The sequence below is a fragment of the Amblyraja radiata genome, chromosome 9, assembly GCF_010909765.2.
Source record: "Amblyraja radiata isolate CabotCenter1 chromosome 9, sAmbRad1.1.pri, whole genome shotgun sequence".
NCBI classification, from domain to species: Eukaryota; Metazoa; Chordata; class Chondrichthyes; order Rajiformes; family Rajidae; genus Amblyraja; species Amblyraja radiata.
This window is the reverse complement of record NC_045964.1, coordinates 52,687,213-52,714,396: the sequence shown is the minus strand read 5'-3', so window position 1 is coordinate 52,714,396 and position 27,184 is coordinate 52,687,213. Positions and strand designations below refer to the sequence as shown.

Sequence of the window (27,184 nt, the reverse complement as noted above, 5' to 3'; positions counted from 1 at the left end):
ATGCAGAAAGTTGTAACCACTGCCCAGTCCACCATCGGCTCTGACCTCCTCACCATCGAAGGGATCTATCGCAGTCGCTGCCTCAAAAAGATAGCCAACATCATCAAGGACCCACACCATCCAGGCCACGCACTCATCTCTCCGCTACCATTGGGCAGAAGGGACAGGCGCCTGAGATCTGTTACATCCTGGTTCAGGCACAGCTTCTTCCCCACAGCCATCAGGCTATTAAACTCACCAACAAACAGACTCTGAACTGTAACAAAGTGTTCAAGAAGGAACTGCAGATGCTGGAAGATCGAAGGTACACAAAAATGCTGGAGACATTACTAGTTGAATTCTCCCAATGATGGCATGAACGTTGAATTCTCCCAGTTTTGCTAGCCTGATGGCATGAACGTTGAATTCTCCCAGTTTTGCTAGCCCTTGCTGTCTCCTCCCCTTCCTTAACCCTCGAGCTGTCTCCTCCCATCCCCTCGCCCTCGGGCTCCTCCTCCTCCCTTTTTCTTCCTTCTCCCCCCCACCCCCCATCAGTCTGAAGAAGGGTTTCGGCCCGAAACGTCGCCTATTTCCTTCGCTCCATAGATGCTGCTGCGCCCGCTGAGTTTCTCCAGCATTTTTGTGTACCTTCTGAACTGTAACAGCTTATTGCACTTTATCTGCTTATTTATATGTATATTGAACTGAACTGTTCTGCATTTTTCCTTACACAATTCTGTTGTGCTGCAGCAAGCAAGAATTTCATTGTCCAATCTGGGACATATGACAATAAACTCTCTTGACTTGACTTGACTCATGACAGTTTTCAGATAGGGGAAGATGTGGATTAGACAACTTTTTTTAACTTTAATGATACATTTGCATTTTAGAGTTCTTCTGGAAAATACAGCTAATATTTGAGTAATGCGAGACATGACTTGCGACAGCTTTGGCATGAATGTAAAGCGAAAAGCAACCTGGTTTGAAACCTACCTTTTCCCTCAGTAGTGTTCCTCCACCTCCTGCATGGGTTGGTTGTGGTTTCACTAATGAGAGAATGATCGCAAGAGGTAATCTACAAGTCTATCAGCGTTGTACCCACCATGATGGTGGCAAATAACCTTGTGGTAACTTGGTCATTATTTATCTTACAACTCCAGTTCTCTAAATGGGAATATGAACAATCAAAAGCTACAATTTGATGGTATATATGTTGTTACTGGTTTATAAATCATTGAGTGCTTTCCACTCTTGGATGTTTTTGAATCGATTCTGTCAAGCTACCACATTCAAATCTTTTAGACAACTCTTGACTTACCAGCAACTTCTTTGTAACCACATTGATAGCAATGAACTGATGATTAATTTCCATTCATTTCCAATGAATCATAAGTGTCTGTAACAATGGTTTCATTTTTCAAAGTTGACTGCACTTTTATTATATTTAAAGTGGACTATACGTTAATATATTTTGTGGATGAGGAAAAACATTTCTTCTGGTATTTCTTCATGGGTGACTTGTATGGTGAAATAGCAACAGGTTTGCAGGTACAGCTACAAACTTAAGTGCTGCCTACCAGCCAACTGTGGCGCATGGTGTTAAAGGAAGATAATGGCTTGTTCATCAGCAGTCAACGGAACACAAATTTTTTTTGACCAATTTGTGAAAGGTCCAAGGCAAAACCAGTATTTAATATCCATTCCTAGCTGCCCTCATGACGGGTCATCTTCTTAACTGCTGCTGTCTTTCTTGGGTAAAGAGAACATTTTAAATCCATTGGAAATGAAAACATATTATAGAACAGAGAATATGGGACATCTTCAATGTCAGTGGCTCCATGATTCCAAGGTAAACTAATCTCCACTGACAGAGACATCTTTGCCTGAGATGTGGTGTGGCTCGGAGTAGAACCTGCAAGTGGTTATGTTCACATGCAATGCTGCTCTCAACATTCTCGATGGTAGATGTCGGGTATTGGGTTGAGTAGAGATATAAGTGAGGAGAATCAACAACGTGCCAATGAGAAGCTCACTAATTTTCTTTGACTTCATTTGTTCTCTGTCTATTTGTAGGCACAAGTTTATACTTATAATTTTTCATCAACTATAATTAGCCATAAATACTGTACAACTGATTAGGACAATGCAGTATGGGCATTAGCAGCACTGAGAGAAGAGCACAGTCAGCGATCCTTCTTCATATCTCTCCCCATGCAGGAATTTACAAAGCTTTAATCACACAATGCATTTTGGGAAGTCAAATAGGGACATGACAACACATACAGTAAAAAATAGGGAGCGGAGGAATGATTATGGTCGGAGGGTTCATGTAGTTTCCTGCGAGTAACAACACAAGCAGACATAGTGGGGATACATCAGGCTATAGAATGTAAAAGTTGGGATAGACGCAAAAAGCTGAAGCAACTCAGCAGGACACACAGCATCTCTGAAAGAAAGGAATAGGTGACGTTTCACCTATTCCTTTTCTCCAGAGATGCTGTCTGACCCGCTGAGTTACTCCAACTTTTTGTTTCTATCTTCAGCTTAAACCAACATCTGCAGTTCTTTCCTACACATAAAAGTTGTGATGTTTTGTTACATCTTCATAAACACTGGTCAGACTGCACTTGAGGAATTGTGTGTAGTTCTGGTCACCACATTATAGGAAGGATTACGTTGCACTGTAAAGAGAGGAGAGGAGATGCATCAGGACTTTGCCTAGATTGATGGACTTTAGTTAAAGGGGATACTAGACTAAGTAGGACCCGTTGGGTCCCAGCATCAAATGGTCCCCCAACGTAATATTCCACCTCTCCACCAATTCCAATATTGGTGGCCAGTGGGAGGGGGGCTCTCTGGAGCGCTAGTATGGGTGTTGCGGGCTGAAGGGACTGGTTTCCAGAGGGCTAGTATGGACATTGTGGGCCGAATGGATTCTTGGGCTGGCGGCTCAGTCACTCAAGCCTGTTGTGCTGGCATCTCACTCACGGCTGGTGGGCTGGCAGTTGACTCAAGGCTATTCCTTGAAATTCCATTTCAAGCAAGGTGCAAGGCCACCAATTTCAAGTGCAGTTTCTTACCACTTCAAACAGGGTGCAAGGTCAACAAATTCAAGTGCAGTTTCATACCACTTCAAGCAGGGTGCAAGACCACCAAATTCAATTGCAGTTTCATACCATTTCAAGCAGGGTGCAAGGCCACTAAAGACAGCGAGACGTGACCTCTCTCTCCTCCATCTTGCAGAGACTGAGCCACGCCCACACTTCTGGGTTTTATAGTCCTTCCCTCCCTCGCACCAGAAGGGGCGTGGCCTTCATGGCGTGATTGACAGGAGAGAGAATCTCAACATTTTTTAAACACTAATAACTCTTTTATTCTTCATCGATGGGAAAAATCCTCGGCACCTGATGAGCGGAGGGAGACTGAGTAAGATGGCCAAAAATCACAGCCATACGTGGTAGCGTTTTTTCTAAAATTAATATAAAATGTAAGAGGAAGTGGTCAAGAATAGACTTTTAATTATATAGAAGGCAAGGCAACTTTAATTAGGCAAGGCAACTTTAATTAGGCAAGGCAACTTTAATTAGGCAACACAGCTTTAGCATTTCCAAACCAAAGGCAACACAGCTTTAGCATTTCCAAACCAAAGGCAACACAGCTTTAGCATTTCCAAACAAAAGGCAACACAGCGTTAGCATTTCCAAACCAAAGGCAACACAACTTTAGCATTTCAGTAAAACCAGGTCAGTAAAACCACTCGCAGTTTAGTAAACATGTGTTCAGTGTTATTCACAGCTCAGACTGAGAGATGTGACCCTCTCACTTCCCCCATCTTGCAGAGACTGACTGAGGCACTCAACACTTCCGGGTTTTATAGTCCCTCCGGAAGCGGCGTGGCTTTCAGGAGCGAGAATCACAACATTTTTTAAACACTAATATCTCTTTTATTTTTCATTGATGGGAAAAATCCTCTTGTCCTGCGCAGCGGAGGGGGACTCTGAGTAAGATGGCCAAAAATCACAGCCATAAGTGGCAGCGTTTTTTCTAAAATCAATATACAGAACAACAGGAAGTGGTCAAGATCAGACTTTCAGTAATATAGATTAGATAGATTGGGTTTATTTTTATATAGAGCAATATAAAACTGCAAGAGGCATAGATAGGGTAGGTAGAATCTTTTTCCAGTGGGCAAACATAGGTTAAAGCTGAGATAAAGAGATTTTAAAGGTAATTTCAGGGGAATTGTTTTTACACAAAGAATATGATTGATATGTGTAAAACGTTTTCAGAGGAAGTGATGGAGTCAGATACAATCACTAAGTTTAAGAGATATAGATGTTTAAATAGGTAACGTTAGAGGAAAATAGACCTGATGTGGTCAAATGGGATTAGTGTGGATGGCCATAAGGATCGGCATGGATGTGATGAGCCAAAGAGCTTGTTTGCGTGCTGTACAACTCCATGAATCACTGACAATGAGATCTGCTGTTTATTTGCTATGGTATCTTAAAGTCTCAATATTTTATTATATATTCCAAGCAGCTCAATGGCACAGCTAGAAGGACTGTCAGAAACTCCGGATCAATCCTGACAGTGTGCTATCCGTGTGGAGTTTACGTGCTTTCTCTATGACTGGGTAGATTTCCCCCAGGTTTTTCATCTCAAAGCTCTACGGGTTGGTAGGTTGATTGGTCACTGTAAGTTGCTCCTTGTGGTGAGTTGATGAGAATATGTGGAAAATAAAAAAGTTGGATATGTGTCAGAATAGTATAAATGGGTAGATGATGGTTGGTGTAAACTTGGTAGGCTGAAAGGCCCATTTCTGTGCTCCTATCTGAATCATATAACTTCAAGATCTGTCGCATTTTAACTTTTGTAAATACAATATATGCATTCCTTTTAACATTTATTTGCCAACAGCTACAACCTATATACACAAAAAATTCATACTCTTCATTCCACAGATAAATTCCTCCACAGTGCATCAAAATCTTATGATGTCTACTTCAAGCAGTTAGCAGAGTACAATACAAAATAGTCTGCAGGATGTACCTCCCCACCCATGCATGATCCCAGTAAATGAACATGGCGATCCCTGAAGATATCCTTCTATGTCATAAGGACATATGTGACAAAGAACCAAATATATTTTATGGAGTCTAGAACTGCTTACTATTAACAACTGTCAGATTCTGTTGATAGGTATACAGCTAATTAAATACCTAAACAGCTAAGTGCAAATGAAGGATGCATAAATTAATGATCCATTGTAACAATACTTATTTGTAAATGATTGCTTCATGATGACCCTCAGTTCTGTTATTCAAAAGACTGGTTGGTAGAAAGATAATGGACAATGAGTCAAAAGCCACTCAGTTTCACAAAGTTGCACAAACAAAAAAATAATCTAAACAGCATGCCAGTTCTCATTTCAATAATTGATACTGTCTGTATAAACTTCCTGTCCCACCAATCCATTTGCTTGTGGTGGGTTTTGCGATGCTGGTCCTTGTCAGGTCTCTAGAACTGTCCCCTGACTGATGAATTCATATTTCATGCACATGCATCTTCAGCAACAAAAGAAAATCCATTGAATTCATCTTGATTGATCATTCGGACAAGAGCCTCATCAATTGGTGTCAGTACAGGCTTCTCTGCAGTGAAGTCTCGATCAAAGTTGTTTACATCCCTGTTTGTTTTCTGAAGGGAAAGAAAAATATGATATAAGGCAACTGATCGTCTGTGCAGTGTGTAACTTTATTTTTAGATTGAAATTGTCTCTTATAATTTTCTACAGATACACCATAGAAAGCTTCTCGTTCTCACCTAGCAAACAGCTAACAATGGCCTGATTCTTTTATCATCGTTACTTTTTTGCAAATTTCTCATTCATTTGTTCTAGACAGTATCTCTCTACATCACCGTCTGTATCTCTCATTTCCTTTTCCCCTGACTGAAGAAGGGTCTCAACCCAAAACGTCATGCATTCCTTTTCTCCAGAGACTCTGCCTGTTTCACTGAGTTACTCCAGCACTTTATGTCTATCTTCAGTTTAAACCAGCATCTGCAGTTCTTTCCTAGTATAGAAAGTATACTGTCGGGTTGCATCATAACTTGGTACTGTGCGAGTGATTGCTGAGCAATAGGCACAGTTCTAGTCGTCCAACTACAGGAAGGTTGTCATTACGCTGGCAAAGATTTATAAGGATGTTTCTGGACTTGCAGCCATTGAGTTATAAAGAGAGGCTGGATAGATGGAGACTTTTTTTCCATTGAGCATAGGAGGTTGAAAGGTGATTTTACCGAGGTATACAAGAACATTGGAAATGTAAATAAGGTGGACGGTCACAGTCTTTATCCAGGGTAAAGTTGTGGGGGATGCGGGAGAAGGGGGGAAGGGGTGGGGGGAGTGGGAGTTAAGGGAAGAGAGCATAAAACTAGAGGACATAGATTTAAGATAAGAGGTGAAAGATTTAATCGAGATGTGAGGCGAACAAGCTGCCAGAGGAAGCTGTACAACCCGTGTGCGGACATGGCATCGAAGGACAAGAAGCCGAAGCTAAGAAGTGGAAGCCAAATAACTGAAAGCGTACAAAGCCGAAACGCCAAATAACTGAAAGGATGGGACGCCTAAAAGCTAACTAACCGAAAGGTTGCGTAGCCTAAAATCACTCACCGAATGGCCGCTCTGCCAAAACGCCACCTACCCGAAAGGCTGTGTCGCCTACAAGCCAACGAACCGAATGCCGCTCAACAGAAAAGTCAAATAACGGACATGACATTGCCTGGAGGCGGGACTTGTCAGCAATTGGTCCAGACCCCCGTGTCCATCACATCACCGGCCAGTGGAGACTGGAGGGTGGGGGTCATTTTCCCACACAAGCCATAGGTGACTGGGCAATCTGAACCCAAGCACCAAGTTGTAAGCGGCCGAAGGTGTACATCCCTCTGGACAGCCTCCACTCTCAACAAAGATTGTTCCCGATGTTGGGGGAAGTCCAGAACAAGGGGACACAGTTTAAGGATAAAGGGGAAATCTTTTAGGACTGAGATGAGAAAAACATTTTTCACACAGAGAGTGATGAATCTCTGGAATTCTCTGCCACAGAAGGTAGTTGAGGCCAGTTCATTGGCTATATTTAAGAGGGAGTTAGATGTGGCCCTTATGGCTAAAGGGATCAGGGGATATGGAGAGAAGGCAGGTACAGGATACTGAGTTGGATGATCAGCCATGATCATATTGAATGGTGGTGCTGGCTCGAAGGGCTGAATGGCCTACTCCTGCACCTATTTTCTATGTTTCTAGGACACGTGGCCATAGAGCGTACGGTGGGATGAACAGTGTTGGGAGTGAGAGGGCAGTAGAGATGGACTGTGTGGAAGCAGCGCCCACCTGCAGAGGCTGCCCATCCCCCTGAACCACGGCCGCTCTCCACCTCGTCTCCCCCCATGCGGCAGGTTATAAGTCCCGCCCCCCGGCAACGTCATGTCCGTTATTTGACTTTTATGTTGAGCGGCATTCGGTTCATTGGCTTGTAGGCGACACCACCTTTCGGGTAGGTGGAGATTGGGATAGGGACTGAGACATTTTATGTCATCCCAAATCACAACCTCCGAGGCACTAGTCAGTAGTGCGATGAAATACTTGCCATTTGGCTGGATGAGTGAGTGTAGATCCAAGAATATTTGAGGAACTTTTTATCATCCATGACAATGGCAACCCACATGATTAGTATCCAGCTTTTCACTGTACCTCAGTACACGTGACAATAAGCTAAACTAAACTAAACCTTTTATTCACATTTTGTCTCCTACACATTTTATTTAAACAATAATCCCATTCACCACCAGGCACCGCGGCTACCATGGAACAATCATCTAAAAGTGCACTACTGAACCCTGCTAAAGCTTCATCAATATAATCTTCCAAACCTTTGATCACTGCATCTGGAAGGAGGAGGGGAGGAAGTATTTGGGAAGAGCACCATTTCAACGATCAGTTCAAGTCATAAGCCTTGCAAATACACTGTCATTCTTTCATTGCTACTGGGACACATCTATGAAATGTATTACCATATGACAATACGAGAAATACTTTACCACAAGGACCACAGAGGCTGAAAACTGGGTCACTAACACTTTCTTCAAAACAATTAGGGATGGCCATTTAACGATACCTTGTCAATACTGTAATGATAATAATATCAATAAAATGTTTGGGAAAGAACTGCAGTTGCTGGTTTAAATCAAAGGTAGACACAAAATGCTGAGTAACTCAGCGGGACAGGCAGTATCTCTGGAGAGAAGGAATAGGTGACGATTCGGGTCGTGACCCGTCTGAAGAAGAAACATCACCCATTCCTTCTCTCCAGAGAGGCTGCCTGTCCCGCTGAGTTACTCCAGCATTTTGTGTCTACCTTCAATAAAACGTTTTCTTGGTCTATGCTAGGCTAACATGTCCTGAACTAATTCATTTTCTTTTCATTGAGTAAAACCTTCAGGAAAGCTGCATAGAAATGGTCAATAAACACATAATCCTGTTCAGAATTGGTGCTGAATTAGAACTGAGGATGCTTTATTTAACTTACAGTGCTTACAGTGATGAAAGTTCTGGCTTCAATGTGGGTGAAATGGGATGGCTTTGCTGACAGAGGTGAATAGCAAGAAAATAATCGCCTACAGATAGCTCTCATTCCTCGTCCTAGTGGCAGAGGTGGAGAAGCAGCTTTAGTGGCTCCTACTATTAGTATCTGAGACAGCCAGGCACACAAGCTTAGTCTTTCATAGCCAGTGGCTTTAGTTAATGTGGTTATAGGCTGTTCAGATTTTCCCAAAACTTCTGAAACTTTGAAATCTACGTGCACCGTAATATAAACTAGACACATTCCACAGCACCAAGTGCCAACCCAAACAAAACTGATTCTATCCTGTGGTGGATCAGTGAAAAATAATGGCACAGTGATGGTCTAAGGTATAATGCAGAAATTCAGACATCCATTTATGGGAAATCAGTATACTGTGTGTACATCTTGGCCGGGCAACATTCCAAAAGCAGACGTTTTACTGCCTGGAAAGACCATGGCACTTTAAGAAATCCAGCCAATGTCCAAAATAGATAAAATGAAGGAGGATAGGATTGTATAACATAGAAGCATAGAAAATAGGTGCAGGAGTAGGCCATTCGGCCCTTCGAGCCTGCACCACCATTCAATATGATCATGGCTGATCATCCAACTCAGTATCCTGTACCTGCCTTCTCTCCATACCCCCTGATCCCTTTAGCCACAAGGGCCACATCTAACTCCCTCTTAAATATAGCCAATGAACTGGCCTCAACTACCTTCTGTGGCAGAGAGTTCCAGAGATTCACCACTCTCTGTGTGAAAAATGTTTTTCTCATCTCGGTCCTAAAGGATTTCCCCTTTATCCTTAAACTGTGACCCCTTGTCCTGGACTTCCCCAACATCGGGAACAATCTTCCTGCATCTTGCCTGTCCAACCCCTTAAGAATTTTGTATGTTTCTATAAGATCCCCCCTCAATCTTCTAAATTCTAGCGAGTACAAGCCGAGTCTATCCAGTCTTTCTTCACATGAAAGTCGATATGGAATGGATATGAAAACGTGTTGCCTTAACAGAGAAAGTACACACTGTAAATTTTCTGAGCCTTCCGGCAAAACGTATCAAGTGCAGTTAAGTCACTTCAGTATAAAGTGCACCCTGTCAGAAACAGGAGGCAGGAGTGCAGTAGAAACATGCAGAGAAGTATTGTGAGAGATCTGTGTGTTATTGTTCTCGCACAACCAAAGTTGCAGCATTTTGATGGTCATTATAAAGGACAAACTTTTTAATATCAGTAAGAAAACTTACAATCCTGGGTTTGAAAGGCGGCTTGACTTTTCGTTGTTCAAGCAGTTCCCAATCGATTCCTTCAAAGAAGTGATGGTCCAAAATCGCCTGCTCCCCACCTTGTGCTGCGACACATCCCAGCCGCTTGCTTGGAATTTTTATCATGAACTGGGGAAGAAAGAATAAAACTGTTACACTTTGATTTTATAAAGTTGATAAGTTCTTAAGTTTATGGAGCAGAATTAGGCCATGTGACCCATCAAGTCTACTTTGCTATTCAATCATGGCTGATCTATCTTTCCCTCTCAACCTCATTCTTCTGCCTTATCCCCATAACACCTGACACCCTTACTAATCAAGAACGTATCAATCTCCACCTTAGCAATATCTATAGACTTGGCCTCCACAGCCTTCTGCGGCAATAAACTCCACACAAATAAAGTGGCACAATTAGCGCTCAGGCTAATTTGCCCAATTTCTTGCTGTGACACAGTTATCCTCTTTGACTGACAACTGTTTGTCCATGTCTCGCACAATTGAAAAGTATGACGTAGCAAACATATTCAATCCATTCCCTGATTTTAAATGGAGAGATGGAATTGTGGGTGAAAGGGCCCATTCCTGTGCTGTACTGTTCCAAGTCTTAGATAATTGGGAAGGAATCTAAATCTTGTGATGTAAGACCCGGTGTGGGGGGACCACCATGAAGAACAATGGGGACCTGGCATGGGGGGACCGCTGTGAGTGATGGTGGGAGAACAAAAGGGGATTCGGTGTGTGGGAGGTGGTGGGGCACTCTAGTTTAGAATTCTCTGCCCAGGGGATAAGCCTGTGCTTGTTTGTTTGTTTGTTCATTTCTCAAGTGAAGGCGCTGTGTACATGGCAGCCAGCCAACAGTCGCATGTCTTTTTCTTTTTGTTTTCATTTTTAATTTCATGTTTTTCAAGTGTATCTTGTGTGTTGTGACTGTCGGCAGACCAATTTCCCTCCGGGGATCAATAAAGTTTTATCTTATCGTATTGTTTAATTTAGTTTAGTTTAGAGATACGGCATGGAAACAGGCCCTTTGGCCCACCGTGTCTGAACCGAAGAGCGATTCCCGCACATTAACACTGCCCTACACACACCGAGGACAATTTACATTAATACCAAGCCAATTAACCTACAAACTTGTATGTCTTTGGAGCGTGGGAAGAAACCGAAGATCTCGTGGAAAACCCACCCAGTCACGAGGCGAGCGTATAAACTCCGTACAGGCAGCACCCGTAGTTGGGATCGAACACGCGCCTCTGGCGCTGAAAGTGCTGTAAGGCAGCAACTACCGCTGCGCCATCGTGTCACCCATGTGCTGCTCACCATGCATCAGAAGGTGCTAATGTTATGCCTTCTCCATGAGGTGAGCCATTGTAAGTGGCGTCAGCGTTTTGCCCTGAGAACAAGGATTAATTAAACTGGGGCTGCTCTCAGTTAGTGCACTAAAGCACAGTGCAACCAAAGACAGTCAGAGTGGCACAGGATGTTGGGAGTGAATGGAAAGAGCTTCACTAATATTAAAATGGGTCATCTGTCATTACCAGCTGTTAAAATCAGTTGCTGGTCAGTTTGTGGGTGCTCCTACTTGATAAGTGGGGCAGATTCCCAGCCACGTGGAGCTAACTTTTAAATAGGATCCAATAGTCCAATGTGCAACTGTAGCATTCCACCTTGTCGAAAGCCAAAGATATATTATCCCAACTTTTGTTTCCAGCGGTAATGGCAAGTAGTCCCATGAAGTGAGTTGTACAAGTGTATTGAAGGAAGGCACTGCTAAAATATTTCTGTAAGAGTACAAAATGAAGTGGTCCAGGGATTAATTTAACCCAGAAATACAGTGGATAGAGTGTTTAGAGTGGACATCATTATGGTCGACAAATGGTTAGTTCATTTTTTTACAGAAGAGTGTCAGCAATAGCATGATTGTGAAATGCAGCCTGATCTTGAACCAATGGATATGCTACCTATGTTCTAGTTTAAAGACACACCGTAAAGAGTAACTAGAGCATTTGGACTTGACTTACTAGTCAAACAAGTTACATATCTGTTGTAAACAATATCATACCCACATAAAGTAGAAACCAGATCAAACCTGTTTGTCCAAGATCCATGAAATCTGCCAACAAAGCTAATAGCCAAGTGCTTTTACAAACTGAGTGCTGTCAGCCAAATTCATGTAGATTGGTCAACAACTGATAAGAAGTACCTTTTGAAATACAATACAATAATACTTTATCAGCTAAGTATGCTTTGCAATATACGCGGGATTTCATTTGCCAAGTCAGTCATACAAATAAAAAGCAACAGAACACACAAAATATATTTTAACATAAACATCCACCACAGTGACTCTTCCACATTCCTCACTGTGATGGAAGGCGAAATAAAGTTCAATCTCTTCCCTTCTTTGTTCTCCCGTGGTCGGGGGCCTCGAGCCTCGAGCCTTCCGTTGACGGGAATCAAGTGAGAATAATCAGGGAAGTGATATTACAGTTTTGCTGAACTTAATCCAAATGTTACAGCTGGGGAGTTAGGCTGCTAGAACCAACTACACATACTGCAATAAACAGAGCATCCCCTCTGTAAAATAAATAGGCATTCAGGAACAATGAAAATGTAGCTCTCCAATGCTCTGGGCCTCAGAAGCTTTATATATGTGATGGGCAATGTTATTGAGTTTCAGGTAATAACATTTCTTTAATACAAATCTATGCCAACAGTCCTTCACTTATTCAACAAATTAATGGTGCTTGTGACTATTTCCTTATCCTTGTGCAGACATGCATTCTAATGTTACATGAAATGTTTTTGATGGGTGTAATTAAACATTGAAGGGAAAGGGCCGATGGGTGTATCCAAATTGTTGACATAAAAGTATTAAAATATGAAATACAACAAGGTTAAGAGATTACTAAAATGGTCTAGATATGTATCCTCTGTTGTTAGTACTAAAAAGTAGTAAAGTGGTTTTGTTAATCTTGGCGGATGAAATTATGTAATTAAATGCAATGACACCTAGCATTAGAGCAGAGATGGCCAGACCTGTTGCTGCATTGCACGATTAGCACGCACTACGACAGAAGATGTTTTACTCCAATATCAGTAAAACCAGAAAACTGATTGTGGACTTTGGAAGAGGAAGGATGAGGACCCACAATCCTGTTTATATCAATGAGACTATGGTGGAGAGTCAAAAACTTCAAATTCCTGGGCGTGCATATTTCCGACGATCTTTCCTGGACCCATCACATTGATGCAATTATAAGGAAAGCACATCAGCGCCTGTACTTCCTGAGAAGATTAGAGAGATTCGGCATGTCAAAGAGGATTCTCTTGAACTTCTACAGGTTCACAATAGAGAGCATATTGACTGGCTGCTTCGTGGGCTGGTTCGGAAACTTGAACGTCCGGGAGCAGAAAAGACTGGAAAAAGTTGTGAACACTGCCCAGTCCATCATCGGCTCTGACCTCCCCACCATCGAAGGGATTTATCATAGTCGCTGCCTCAAAAAGGCAGTCAACATCATCAAAGACCTACACCATCTTGGCCACGCACTCATTTCACCACTGCCATCGGGAAGAAGGTACAGGAGCCTGAAAACTGTAACGTCCAGGTTCAGGAACAGCTTCTTCCCTACAGCCATCAGGTTTTAAACACAACAACCTCATATAAGCTCTGAACTACAATAGACTATTATTATTATTATTGCACTATTTGGTTTGTTTTTTGAGTATGTGTATGTATATATATATATATATATATATATATAAACTAGACCAAGTGCAGACCCGTAGGGTCTGTTCCCCCAACGTGCGGTTGTGGGGGGGGGGAGGCGGCATGCAGCGTCACACACACTAACTATCCCCCCCCCCCCGCACTCACGTGGAGGGAGGAGAGAGGGGGAGAGAGGGGGGGGAGAAGAGAGGGGGAGGGGGGGAGAGAGGGGGAGGAGAGAGGGGGGAGGGGGAGAGAGAGGATGTGCTGAGAGGGGGGTGAGGTGAGGGGAGGGGGAGAGTTGGGGAGCAGGGAGGGGGAGGGAGGGTGGAGGGAAGGGGGTAGGGGTGTGTGGAGGGGAGCAGGGTTTAGGGGAGGGATGGTGGGGGAGAAAGAGAGGGGAGAGAGAGAGAGAGAGAGGGGGGGAGAGGGGAGAGAGAGGTGGGAGCAGGACGGGGGGAGAGGGATCGAGGGGGGCAGAGGAGAGGGAGGAGAGGAGAGGGGGCAGATGAGACGGAGAGGTCGGGAAGAGGAAGAGGGCCGGGGAGAGGAGAGGAGAGGGGGGAGAGCGTAGAGGGGGGGGAGAGTAGGGGGGAGAAGTGAGGAGGGGGGGGGGAGGAGAGGGGGGGAGGGAGGGGAGGAGGGGAGAGAGAGAGTTGAGAGGGGGGAGAGAGGGGGGAGAGGGGGAGGAGAGAGAGGGGGCAGAGAGGGGGGTAGAGAGGGGGGAGAGAGGAGGGGAGAGGAGAGGAGGGGGGGAGAGGAGGGGGGCAGAGGAGAGGAGGGGGGGGAGAGGATGTAGGGGGAGGGGGGAGGAGAGGAGGGGCGGAGAGAGGAGAGGGGGGGGAGAGGCAGAGGAGGAGGGGGGAGAGGAGAGGAGAGGGGGGGGAGAGGAGAGGCGGGGGAGAGGAGGGGGGGAGAGGAGGGGGGAGAGGAGAGGTGGGGAGAGGAGAGGGGGGAGAGGAGGGGGCGGAGAGGAGAGGGGAGGAGAGGTGAGGGGAGGAGAGGAGAGGGGGGAGAGGAGAGGGGGGGGGAGGAGAGGGGGGGATGGGGAGAGAGGTGGGGAGAGAGAGAAGGGGGAGAGAGAGAGAGAGAGAGAGAGAGAGAGAGAAAGGGAGAGAGACAGGGGGGGAGAGAGAGAATGAGAGAGGGATAGGGAGAGAGAGAGAGGTGGGGAGAGAGAGGAGGGGAGAGAGAAAGAGAATGCCTTTTTACTTCAACCCAAACCCCCCAAACAACCATTTGCAGGCAGTGCTTTTTTATTTCAAACTAACCATATTTTCATTTTCAAACCACATTAAGGGTACTTACTCACAGGTGTGAAGAAATTTGTTCAGTGTCATTCAGAGCTCAGAGTGACAGAGACTAATTGACAGAGCTCCATCTTGATGAGAGACTGATTGAGGCACACCACTTCCTGGTTTTATAGTCCCTCCCCCTCCCTCCAGCAGGGGCAGCAGAAAGAATGGGGAATTTTGTAAAAACATTAATATCTCTATCATTTTTCATCGACGGAGATCCTCGGCACACATACGGCGGAGGGAGGCTCTGAGCAAGGTGGCCAAAAATGACGGCCGTAGGTGGTGGCGTTCTCTCGGAAATCGCAGCACAGAAGGCCAAAAGCGGTCAAGAACAGAGATTTAGTAATATAGATATGTATGTATGTATGTATGTATGTATGTATGTATGTATGTATGTATGTATGTATGTATGTATGTATGTATATAAATATATGTGTGTATATACACACTGAACTTTTATTTACTCTCTCTCGTTTATCATATCATACTATGTTCACATATTCTGTTGTGCTACAGCAAGTAAGAATTTCATTGTTCTTTCTGGGACATATGACAATAAAACACTCTTGACGTGTTTATATTTAACACCTATTTTATAAAGTCAGTGGATAGTCAAGCAAATGCACATGTGCATTCACATACACATGCATGTATGTGCATGCACAAACACTCACAGATATGAACACACTTGCAAGCACGTGCATATACGTGTGCACACCCACACACAAACACGCATGCACGATTACACACACACACACTTTTTTATACAGATCCAGTTGGTGTTTAATCCACTCCAGTTGGTCTTTAATTTTTGATGTACAAATTTATTTTTTAAAGGTCATGTGCAAAAAAGGCTGTCACTGGCAAGGCCAAGGTATATGGCCCATCTTTAACAAGCCTTGAATCGAAAAGACAGGCTATTTGCTATGGCAAAGAGGAGTGAACGATGTTATGGGTTTGAGTAAAGTACAGGACAGAACAAGTAAAGGCACCAGTGATTGGGCTGATCACCAACGGTGATGAAACAAAATACAGGGCGGAGGTGCAGAACCTGGCAGACTGGTGCACACGTAACAACTTGTCACTAAACACCTCCAAGACCAAGGAGCTGATTATTGACTTCAGGAGGTCCCATAATGGAGAATACGCCCCAATCTCCATTTACGGGGAAAGTGTGGAGAGAGTGTCCAGCTTTAAGTTTCTGGGCACTCACATTTCAGAGGATCTCACATGGTCCACCAACACCGTTGCGCTGGTCAAGAAGGCACAGCAACGACTGTTCTTCCTGAGGACATTAAAAAAGACTGGTCTGCCCCAACAGCTGCTGACAACGTTTTACCGCTGCACCACAGAGAGCATATTAACGTAAGGAGATATTCAATTAGTTCTAATCTTCCCCTCTTTGAACTGTTATAAAGTTTAGAAATAAATTGCTCAACAATATCTGAAAGTAGATTCCAAGGAAACTATGGCATCCATAGAAATCCATATCCTAAATATAAATCAGCCATGCTTTCTAGGGTGACTACTGATGGGGAATGGGAATGTGTGAACACCTGACAGAGCCACCTGGTTGGTCATGGTGCTCCCCAAGGTAGGATCACCTGCTCTGATTTACACCCAACAACAGACCTGAACTTTAACAATGTTCAGTGCCTCGCAGGGCTAGAGGGAGAAAAAAGAACAGATTGGTGAAAGAATAAATTGTGTCATTTTATAATGTATCATTGTAGAGTTCTCTTTAATTTGTTAGGTTAGGTATTCTTGGATATTTTTTTTTAGCTCAGACCAGCTTTAATTGATTATAAATATTGCTCTAATCTAACTTAGTTTGTGTTGACAGCCACTGAATCGTATTTCCTTACCAGCAGTTGTGTCACTCGCTTGTTTGCAACTGCTGGTAAGGAAATACGATTCAGTGGCTGTCAAATTACTTAGCCAATCCATTAAGGAGGAGGAAAAGGACCAGGATATCAAACACTAGCCAAGTTTGTGCTGGCAAATTAATTAAAGGAGGGCTTCCTGCACAAGGTCTGAAAATGAAAGAATTGCACAACGTTCCTGGACTCATTTCCTGTCAGTAGGGCACCTTTGTTCACGTTATGTATGTTTTATTTGTTTGTGGCCAATTACTCATCCTGGTACTTTAGTCCTTACAGGGCAAACAGAGTGCAGCCAAATGAACGCTCCACACTTATTTCCATAAAGACATAGAAAATATCAACGCTAACATGGTACACAACGTCCGACAAATATGAAGTTAATCCCTCTCCTGTTCATTGGTGCGGTTTCAGTGTCATGCTGAGAAACAAAAAGGCTACAGAGTTGCTGGCAACACCAGCTTCCTGTAAACTGAAGGGGAAATAATGTTTAACAAAGGCGCTGTGGGTGTGACACACTGCACAATAACCAAAGGTTCACACCTCGCTGTGAATTGATGCATGTAGGAAGGTCATAGTTCCTGCATGTACAAATAAGGCCAGACTTCATAAAGTAAAGGAATCAGATCAGAACAGAGAAAGCTCGAACCATAAACTGTAATGCAACATTGCGACTCTGGAATTGACTCCCTTCATCTGAACTCCCTGTCTGAAGAAGGGGCTCGACACAACACGTCAACTATTCCTTTTCTCCAGAGATGCTGCCTGATCCACTGAGTTACTCCAGCATTTTGTGTACATCTTCCTTAATCTCTGCCTGTCTAACCCAATTTCTGCTCAATAAAACCCATCTCTTTAACCAAACTTCTAATGTACTATGAGCCAGCACTAATTCTTGCTTGGTATTCTTCAGCTTGAGGTGTTTTTGCTTCAGTGTTCGGTGGGCGGCGCGACTCTCGTCAGCAGCGGCCTCTGCAGTCCGTCTGTGTTTTTATTATTTTTTGTCTCGTTTTTATGTAGTTTTTGTTATTTTTTTTGTTGGGGTATGTGTGTGGGGGGGTGGGGGGGAAGGGGGTAACTTTAAAATCTTTCCCCTGCACGGGAGACCCAACCTTTTCTTTGTCGGGTCTCCGTTGTCGTTGGGGCTGCAACGTGGAGCGGCCTCCAGCAGGAACGACCTGGGGTTCCAGCTGCGGAGCTGCCGACTACTCACCGTCACGGGGCTGGCCGAGTCCGGAGCGGGTGGAGCTGTGGTGGCGCGCCGCTGCCACCCGACCTCCGGAGGTTCGGAGGCTGCAACTGCGGATTTGGCGGACGGCGGCACCGGGAGCCCGCGGGTCCCTGGTGGGAGACCGCTTTTCGGGGCTTCCGCAGCGGCGACTTCTCCCGCCCGAGTTGCGGGGTTGAAGAGCACCTGAGCGGGGCCTTACAGCATCGCCCCGCGCGGCTTGGAATGGCCGCGGGACTTTGTGAGCGTACGCCGGGGGCTCTAACAACTAGACCCGGTGTGCGACCTTGCATCACCCGGCGTGGCTTTAATGGCCGCGGGACAATCGCCATCGCCAGCCGGGGGCTTTGACTTTGACTCGGACATCGGGGGGGAGAGTGCAGTGGAGAGATAAGTTTTTTTGCCTTCCATCACAGCGAAGTGATGGATGTTTGTGTAAACTGTGTTGTGTCTCAGGTCTTTTTTGTTTTGTAATGTATGGCTGCAGAAACGACATTTCGTTTGGACCTCAAGGGGTCCAAATGACAAATAAATTGAATTGTAATTGTAATTGTAATTGTAATATAAATGGAAGTCAGGTACAGGATACTGAGTTGGATGATCAGCCATGATCATATTGAATTGCGGTGCAGGCTCGAAGGGCCGAATGGCCTACTCCTGCACCTATTTTCTATGTTTCTATCACTTATTCCTTTTCTCCAGAGATGCTGAGTTACTCCAGCGTTTTGGGTCCTAGATTCAAATCTTGGTCTCCACCTAGTTACTGAACTTTGCTGTGGCAACCACTGTGTTGCTGCAACTGGCCTATGGAACAGAAGAAGTTGTGAATGTTTCCACTCCTGTCAGCTATGGAGAAAGCTCTGTGGAATGGTGGACTTTAGCTGACACAGGCCAGGGCCCATCAGCATGATCCTCAAAGGATGAATCAATCTGAGCTCTCCCATGAAGAATAAGCACCTTCATGAGGTATCAGAAGGCAGTCTTCACCATTGGGTTTCCCCAATGGCAGACTCAGCACAAGGGCAAAGAAAAATGTTCAGGGTTTCATTTAAATGGTATATATGTTGGCAGTTATCTTCTGTTATATTAGTTCCCCACATACAACTGTCGACGGCCAATAACATTGCATGGTGTGAAGTCTCATATGAATCTCATCAGGTAATGATGGCAGATTTCCTTCATTGCAGAACATCAGTGGACCAGATTGGGTTTTATGGCATGCAATAGTTTTGTGGTTATTATTGCAGATACAAGCCTTTTATCTGAAATTAATTAAATTAATTGAAATTAACTCTCCTATTAACCTGGTGGAATTTGAAGCCATGTCTCCATATCAATAACCAAGGCCTTTCAATACCTGTCCAATAACTTAACAACTATGCTACCATCATTAGTATGTTGATCATTTGAATATACAGTTGGTTTAGCAATGGAAAGCAGGAAGCAGGGTTTGATAGATTGTTGGTCATTCTAATCTATAACTGAGTTAGCTCGTAAATATCAAAATGGATATTTCCTATCTAGAATTTGTTGATATTGCAAAAGATCCCTCGGACTTCTTTCTTGTGAATTGACACTCATCGCACCTTTCCCTTCCATACTAAAATCCTTGAATGTGTTGTTGCCTCCAAGATCCAAGCTCACCTATCTCTGAACTCTTTCCCTCAGGTTTCTGGGCACGTCATCAAACCTATGTGCTGTCATTGTCTGCTGCCACTGCCTTTGGCTCCTGTCCAAAGCTCTGTTCCCTCTCACTGACTTTGTTCCTCTCCTAGGAACCAACCTAAGGCTGAATCAGACTGCTTGCAACATCACAATAGCTGTAATTTGATCTTGTAACTTCAGTTTGAGATATCAACTCCAAAACATCACCACTTTAAGCCTTTAATATCTCCTGACCTTACATTGCCCTCAGATTGTCTGCTTCTGAAACCATCCACCTTGCCTCTGATACTGGAAAACATGGTAGTTCCATCATACACCTGACTGAAGAAAGGTCACGACCCAAAATGTCGCCTATCCATATCCCCCAGAGATGCTGGCTGACCCGTTGAGTTATTCGAGCACTTTGTGTTCTATGCAAGATTCCAGCATCTGCAGTTCCTTGTGTCTACACCTGACCATTTGCCCCTCTGTAAAGTTAAGCAAATATCCTAATTCACCAAGAATAATGCAAGACGAGGCCAAGAAAAGTGAATACATTAAGGAGAATAATCTTGTGCATTTTGGATAATTAACTTAAAAACAGTGAACATTACTCCTTCACACTGGTGGTAAAAGGAAAATCAATTTCAGTATGATCAGCAATTATTCACTGACTCATGATTCAAGAGTCAAGAATGTTTAAATGTCAGATGTATGGGGAACGAAACAATGAAATCCTTATTGTTGCAGCTTTACAGACATATTAACGCCACCCATAAATATGCAATAAACAATGAATTATTAGCTAAATGAGGTAACCAAACCATAAAAGTACACGGTGTACCTTTACAAAGTCCATCGTTTTTCGATGCTGAGTAGGACTGTGCAGTTTGGTTCAAGAGACTGATGGCAGATTGGATCAAGCTGTTCTTCAAGCTGGTGGTAATGGATTTCAGGCTCCACTACCTTTTTCCAGATGGTAGCAGTAATATGACAGTGTACCCAGGATGGTGTGGGTCTCTGATGGTACTAGCTGCCATCTTGATGTGGCGCTTCCTGTAGATCGCTTTGATGGGGGGAGTGGGGGAGTGGGGGGGGAGAGGTTGATACCTTTGATGGAATGGGCAATGACTACCACTTTCTGCAGCCTCCTTTAATCTTGGGTATTTGAGCCACCGAACCAGGCCATGATGCAACCAGGTCAGCATGATCTCTACCGTACACCTGTAGAAGCTCAATATAGTCTTCGGCAACATACCAAATCTCCTCAGTCTTCTTAGGAAGTGAAGTGAATGAATGAATGAATGAATACGTTTATTGGCCAAGTAGTCACGTACAAGGAATTTGCCTTGGTGCTCTGCCCACGAGTGACAACATGACATACAGTGACAGTTAAGAATGATACATAAAGCATTAAACATTAATAATATAACATAAAATGGGGAAGTTGATAAGCTTTCTTTGTGATTGTATCAATGTGGTAGACTCAGGATCTGCCCTTGAGATGCCCCTGTGCTGATGGTTATCGAGGAGGAAGTGTTTTTGCCTATTCGTATTGATGTCTGTTGATAAAGGAAGTCAATAATCTAGACGCATTGGGACAAGTAGAGACCCATTTCTCTGAATCATATGTATAATGAGGATGACGGTGTTGTATATCGAGCTGTAGTTGATGAACAACAGCCTGACGTACAGGCTGATCAATCGTATAGTCATATTTAGCATAGCAACTCTGGCTTCAGCTTCAAAGGAATACTGACAAAATGGCTCCAGAAGGCGTACCAGGATGATTTGGGGGCTTGGGTAACAAAGAGATTTGGACAACTTAAATTTGGAAATAAAAACTGAGCAGTGTTATGATACAGGTCTCCATAATATTTGCTTGAGCGAGTGGTGCTATATCCATGCTGTATGACTCTGAGACTCTAATATTGTGAATGCTGTAAGCAAAAATACCGTCAAATATAATTAAACGATTTTTTGTCCTTCTCTTTCCAACTTCAAACAAGAAAACACTGACACTTTAAATGAAAAACATCAGATTTCTCTTGTTGAGCAATGTTCTCTTATTAACATTTGTCCTGTTTCATGGACAGGTTTACATTCTGACATGTGAAGGCATGTTTTGTAATGTTTGTTGATATTATGGGATTCTGTAGGATATATGTTGTGACATAGTTATTCACAGACTAGTTTGATCAAGTGAGAAAATAGATGAATCATGATGGAAGGCTGAACTCTATAAACAGAGCATTGTCTTTTCATTGAGTGAAAGGTTATACTGTATGTGGTAACATTACCGACAAGCACAGGATCTGACTAGTGCTCTAGTAATTCACCTGCAGCATTATCATCAAAACTTGCACAACCAAGTTTCTGTGACGAGGTCATTTTGACCTTACTTCCCATGTCTTGATATGTTATAGATGCAACATATTAAGTGCACCATTTGCTGAACCAGCAATAATGGTAATGAAGGCTGGAATCTGTGTGATATATAACGTATCTAGCATAAAACTCAGCACAATCGTCTTGAATTGTAAGGCGCTTATTACTTTAGAGACTTTAGCGATACAGCGCAGAAACCGACTCCGCACCGACCAGTAATCACCCCGTACACTAGCACTATCCTGCACACTAGGGACAATTTACAATTTTACCGAAGCCAATTAACCTACAAACTAGTATGTCATTGGAGTATGGGAGGAAACCGGAGCATCCAGAGAAAACCCACGTAGTCATAGGGAGAATGTATAAACTCCGTACAGACAGCACCCTTGGTCAGGATCGAACCGGGTCTGAGGTGCTGTAAGGCAGCGACTGCCATTACGCCATTATGCCGCCCTAATTAGAGGGAAGCATGGAAATAAGCATGATACAGCCACATGCTGTGTGAAAACACAAAGTGAAGCAAACGGTTTGGTATTTAGAATGGAGTTAGCATGTCCATTTATTTTTCTCTAATGATGCAATGATATTAGGATTTCAGTGAACTTTCATTAGCAATTGTGTAAAAACTGAAGTCTCGAACATCCACCAGAGAATAAGCCTCAAATAAAATTGAAGAGAAATTGTTGCAGCACCATATTAATATTCTGTACAATGGATATATTTTATTTATTAATAATAACAGAGGGATTGGGATAGGGCATTTAAACCATTCAGGCAGAACTGCAGTTTAATAATGTCATGGCTGATCGGTGATCAAGGACTACTTAACAAAACAAAACTATCAATCTCAAATTACCACTTACAATTCACTGTGCATCAATTGACATTTGCTGAAGTGAGATCCACACTTGTACTTCTCTCTGCATACAGTAGTGTTTTCTAATTTCACTTACAGGGCAGAGCTGGAATGTTTAGTCTGGCCCCCTAGCACTGCACTCCCTACTCAATGGAAAATACTATTCTTTCTACCATAACAGCGTCCATTAAAATCATTAGAACTTCAATCTGATCACGCTTTAACTTTCTACATAAGGATCTATGCCAAAGACAATGTATATTAACAAAGCCATTTTAGTTTATTAGGTTGTGTTATGTGTGTGTGTGTGTGTGTGGGGGGGGCTGAAACATGGTTTTCTGTCTCTTCCTTCGGGGGAATGCGACTCTTTCTGTCGTATCCCGCCTTCTCTGCCTCCGTCTGTGCTGAGGCATAATGGCGGAGCTGGCGGCCTCCAACTGCGACCGACCTCGAGGCTCCGGAAGCAGAGCCAGCCAGGACTCACCAACGCGAGGCTGGCCGAATTCGGAACAGTAGCGGCGTTCTGGCGTTCCGGTGGCAGCGGCACGACTTGGGGCTGAGACGGTGCTCCAGAGGCAGTGGCACGACTCGGGGCTGAGGCGGTGCTCCGGTGGCTGAGACGGCGTTCCGGCGGCGGCGACCTGAATCCGGGGCTCGGCCGCGGGCCAGTGGACGACATCGTCGGGAGCTCGCAGGTCACAGGCTGGTGACCTGTTTTTACGGCGCTCCTGCGGCAACAGCTGCGTCCGCTGGACTGGAGGGCGGCATCTTCGGCAGCTTCGACCACCCCAGAGCTTGAACCGGCCCGTTCGCGGAGCTTGGTTGAGCCGCGGGACTGACTTACCATCGCCCGGTGGGGTGACAACATCGGTGGCCTGGATCGCCTCAGCGCAGAGGGAGAATAAGGAGGGGAATAGACAGTGACTTTAAGACTTTTGCCTCCATCACAGTGAGGAGGTGCCTGGTGAACTCACTGTGGTGGATGTTAATTTGTGTTTATTGTGTGTCTTGTTGTTTATTATTATATGTATGACTGCAGGCAACGAAATTTTGTTCAGACCGAAAGGTCTGAATGACAAATAAAGGATCTAATCTAATCTAATCTAATTAGAGGGAGCCTAAATATTTAGTTAAGTTTAAGTTTTAGTTTAGATACACAGCGCAGAAGCAAGCCTCTCGGGCCCACCAGCCGACCAGCAATCCCCATACACTAGCACCATCTTAGGGACAATTTACAATTTTTACCAAAGCCAATTAGCTTACAATCCTCTACGTCTTTGGAGTGTGGAAGGAAACCAGAGCACCCAGAGAAAACCTACGCAGTCACAGGGAGAGCATGCAAACTCTGAACAGAGAGCACCTGTAGTCAGAATCGAACCGGGGTCGCTGACGCTGTAAGTAAGCAACTCTCACTGTGCCATTGTGCTCCCCTCATTTAAGATTCTAAGACAATTTCAAGATTTGCATGGAATAGCACATGTACAAATCAAAGCCAAGCATGGAGAGTTTGAGGATGAATTTTAACTTACTGCTTTCAGGATGGCCATTGCTCGTTCACTCAGCCAGGCTGGGTAAAGGACCTCGTCATTCAGGATAGATTCAAACAGATCATCTTCATTTTCAGCTTCAAATGGGGGCTGACCACACATCATCTCATAGAGCAGGACCCCGAGTGCCCACCAGTCCACAGATGAGCCGTACTGCAACTCCTGTAAAATCTGCCCAAAGACATATTTCGTGTCAACCCATCGACTTTTCTCACAAAGTAACTGAACATTTTAATACAACTGAAGCATTACCGAAGCATTACAATTGTAATCCTTTAATGAGGAAACAGAGAATGTCGAAACAAGGAACTGCAAAATGCTGATTTACAAAAAAGGTCACAAAGTGCCGGAGCAACTCAGCGGGTCAGGCAGCATCTCTGTCGGACATGGATAGGTAACTTCTCTGGTCAGGACAGTGGTCTCTGGTCAGGTAACTTCTCTGGTCAGGTAACTTCTCTGGTCAGGACTTTGTGCCTTCCCCCATAATGGGAACCATTGTGGGGGGATGTTTTTATGTTAAAGCTATTTATTATTGTTATGTTTGTATTCTTTCTTATGTGCTGCATTGGCAAAAGGAATTTCACTACATCTAGGTGTATGTGACAATAAATCAACCTTTGAACCTTTGAACCTTTGGTCTCGACCCAAAACGTCACCTTCCAAGTTCTATAGAGATGCCGTCTGACTCGCTGAGATACTCCTGCACTCCTGCAGGTAGTGGAAGCAGGTAGGGAGACTGACAAAAACCTCCAGGAACCTCCGGGAACCACACGGAAACCTTGGGTGGGGCACAAAGTCCCCAGAGGTTTCCGTTCAGATTTCCTAAGTGGGACAGGGGCATAAAGTTCCTCGTAGCTCACCTGGTACATGGACAGAGCATCATAGTCATAGTCAGAAATCGACCCTGTGGCCCAACTTGCCAACCTGAAGAGGATCAGTGTTTGCTCAATCATCTGGAATGGGGACTGGTCTTCCAAGCCAACTGTTAAGCTTGGTCAGCTTCTAAGCTTCACTGCTCACATAGCAAAACATACAGATGAGATGGAGAGGGGAGATCAGATGGAGAGGGGAGATCAGATGGACGGGGGCCTAGAATGGCAGTGCAACAACATTCAACAACAGTGCTCAGTCACTAAACATGCCATTTCACAGGATGATGCAAGTTGGGATACAATCAGCAGAACTTTGCTTGAGCTGGTTTATGTTGGGTGGGAGTTCCTATGAGGATATGTTTTAGGATATATTGAACTTTCTTTTTTTGTTTGTTTATTATAGCGCTTACTATAAGTTTAACATATCTGTTGTGTTGCTCAAATGTCATCATTCCATTTTGGTACACATGACAATAAAACTCTTGACAACTGACTCTTGACTGATTGGGTCAAGTCGAGAAGTAACAAAGTTGAACATTCCAGTGTGAGATGAGCTGAGAGAATCAGATGGTGTCACAGAGGTGAAACTACGCTGTCTTAGTAATGATGCAGGTAAGTGTTGAAAGCCCACTTATGGTTCAATATGTCACTAGTTTGTGAACATAGAAACATAGAAAATAGGTGCAGGAGTAGGCCATTCGGCCCTTCGAGCCTGCACCGCCATTCAATATGATCATGGCTGATCATCCAACTCAGTATCCTGTACCTGCCTTCTCTCCATACCCCCTGATCCCATTAGCCACAAGGGCCACATCTAACTCCCTCTTAAATATAGGCAATGAACTGGCCTCAACTACCTTCTGCGGGAGAGAATTCCACAGATTCACCACTCTCTGTGTGAAAAAAGTTCTCCTCATCTCGGTCCTAAAAGATTTCCCCTTTATCCTTAAACTGTGACCCCTTGTTCTGGACTTCCCCAACATCGGGAACAATCTTCCTGCATCTAGCCTGTCCAACCCCTGAACAGTTTGGTTCAATTTCAAATAAAACTTGAAAATGCTCGAAACACTCAGGAGGTCAGGCAGAATCTGTGGAAAGAAGAACAATTAAAATTTCAGGTTCAGGAAGTGTCCAAAACTTGAAACGTTAACTGTTTCTCTTTCCACTGATGTTGCCCATCTGCACGTTAAAAAAAAAATCCATTTGCTGGTTTAATTTCGGACAGGTGTCAAGGAAAAGGATGGAATCAGTGACAGGGGACTGGAATGTGTGGCTGAGCGACTGACTGAGGGCTACTGGAGTAAATTACACTTTGAAAAGCCAAGTCAAGTCATGGCTCTCGTCCCAATGCTGCAGCAGTGAGCCACATAAACAGGCAGAAAATGGGGTTCTTTCATCTTGGGAACCTGGAAACTTATTCAGTACAAAGTGAAGGAGAAAAAAAATCTCTTCTCAAAAATTTAATAAGGTCTGAAAAATATGATTTGAATCAGTTCAACCTAGTGGAACACGTCCAGAATTTTTATTAAATATAGGACACAGAAAGCCACACACTAATTGTGCTAATGGGAAAGCACTCTTCTGGTGCAGGGATAAAGGTACTTTTTTGGGGGCAAAGTAAATAAATATGCTGATGATAACACTGAATACTACAGTGTATAAAGTATTCCACTCGCCAAATCCAATCATCTCATTTTATGTCAATACTATCAAGAGAACACTATGTTTTTATCATGTTTTATGTGCTGAAACATTTTTGTGTGATTCTGTGAATTTGTAGAGCTTACTAAATCTGTCTGTATCTGCACTTTACAGTTAATCAGATAAGTGAATCGTCCATCTTGTTTATACCAGCTGAGCAGATAGTTTAAGATTGATGTTGCAAGACAGCAA

General features: G+C 43.9%; 1 protein-coding gene across 1 annotated transcript in view; it reads right to left on the bottom strand.

Annotated features, from left to right (window-relative positions):
- Window positions 1-4,842: 4,842 nt before the first annotated feature.
- The window catches only part of prkch (protein kinase C eta), a 200,309-nt gene continuing 177,967 nt past the window's right edge, over window positions 4,843-27,184 (bottom strand). Inside the window, exons 12-14 of the mRNA XM_033027436.1 lie at window positions 24,402-24,590; window positions 9,849-9,995; window positions 4,843-5,679 (exon numbers count right to left, since the gene is read on the bottom strand). Coding sequence (XP_032883327.1) covers window positions 5,533-5,679; window positions 9,849-9,995; window positions 24,402-24,590 — 483 coding nt within the window. The 3' untranslated portion in view covers window positions 4,843-5,532. The remainder of the gene's footprint in view (window positions 5,680-9,848; window positions 9,996-24,401; window positions 24,591-27,184) is intronic.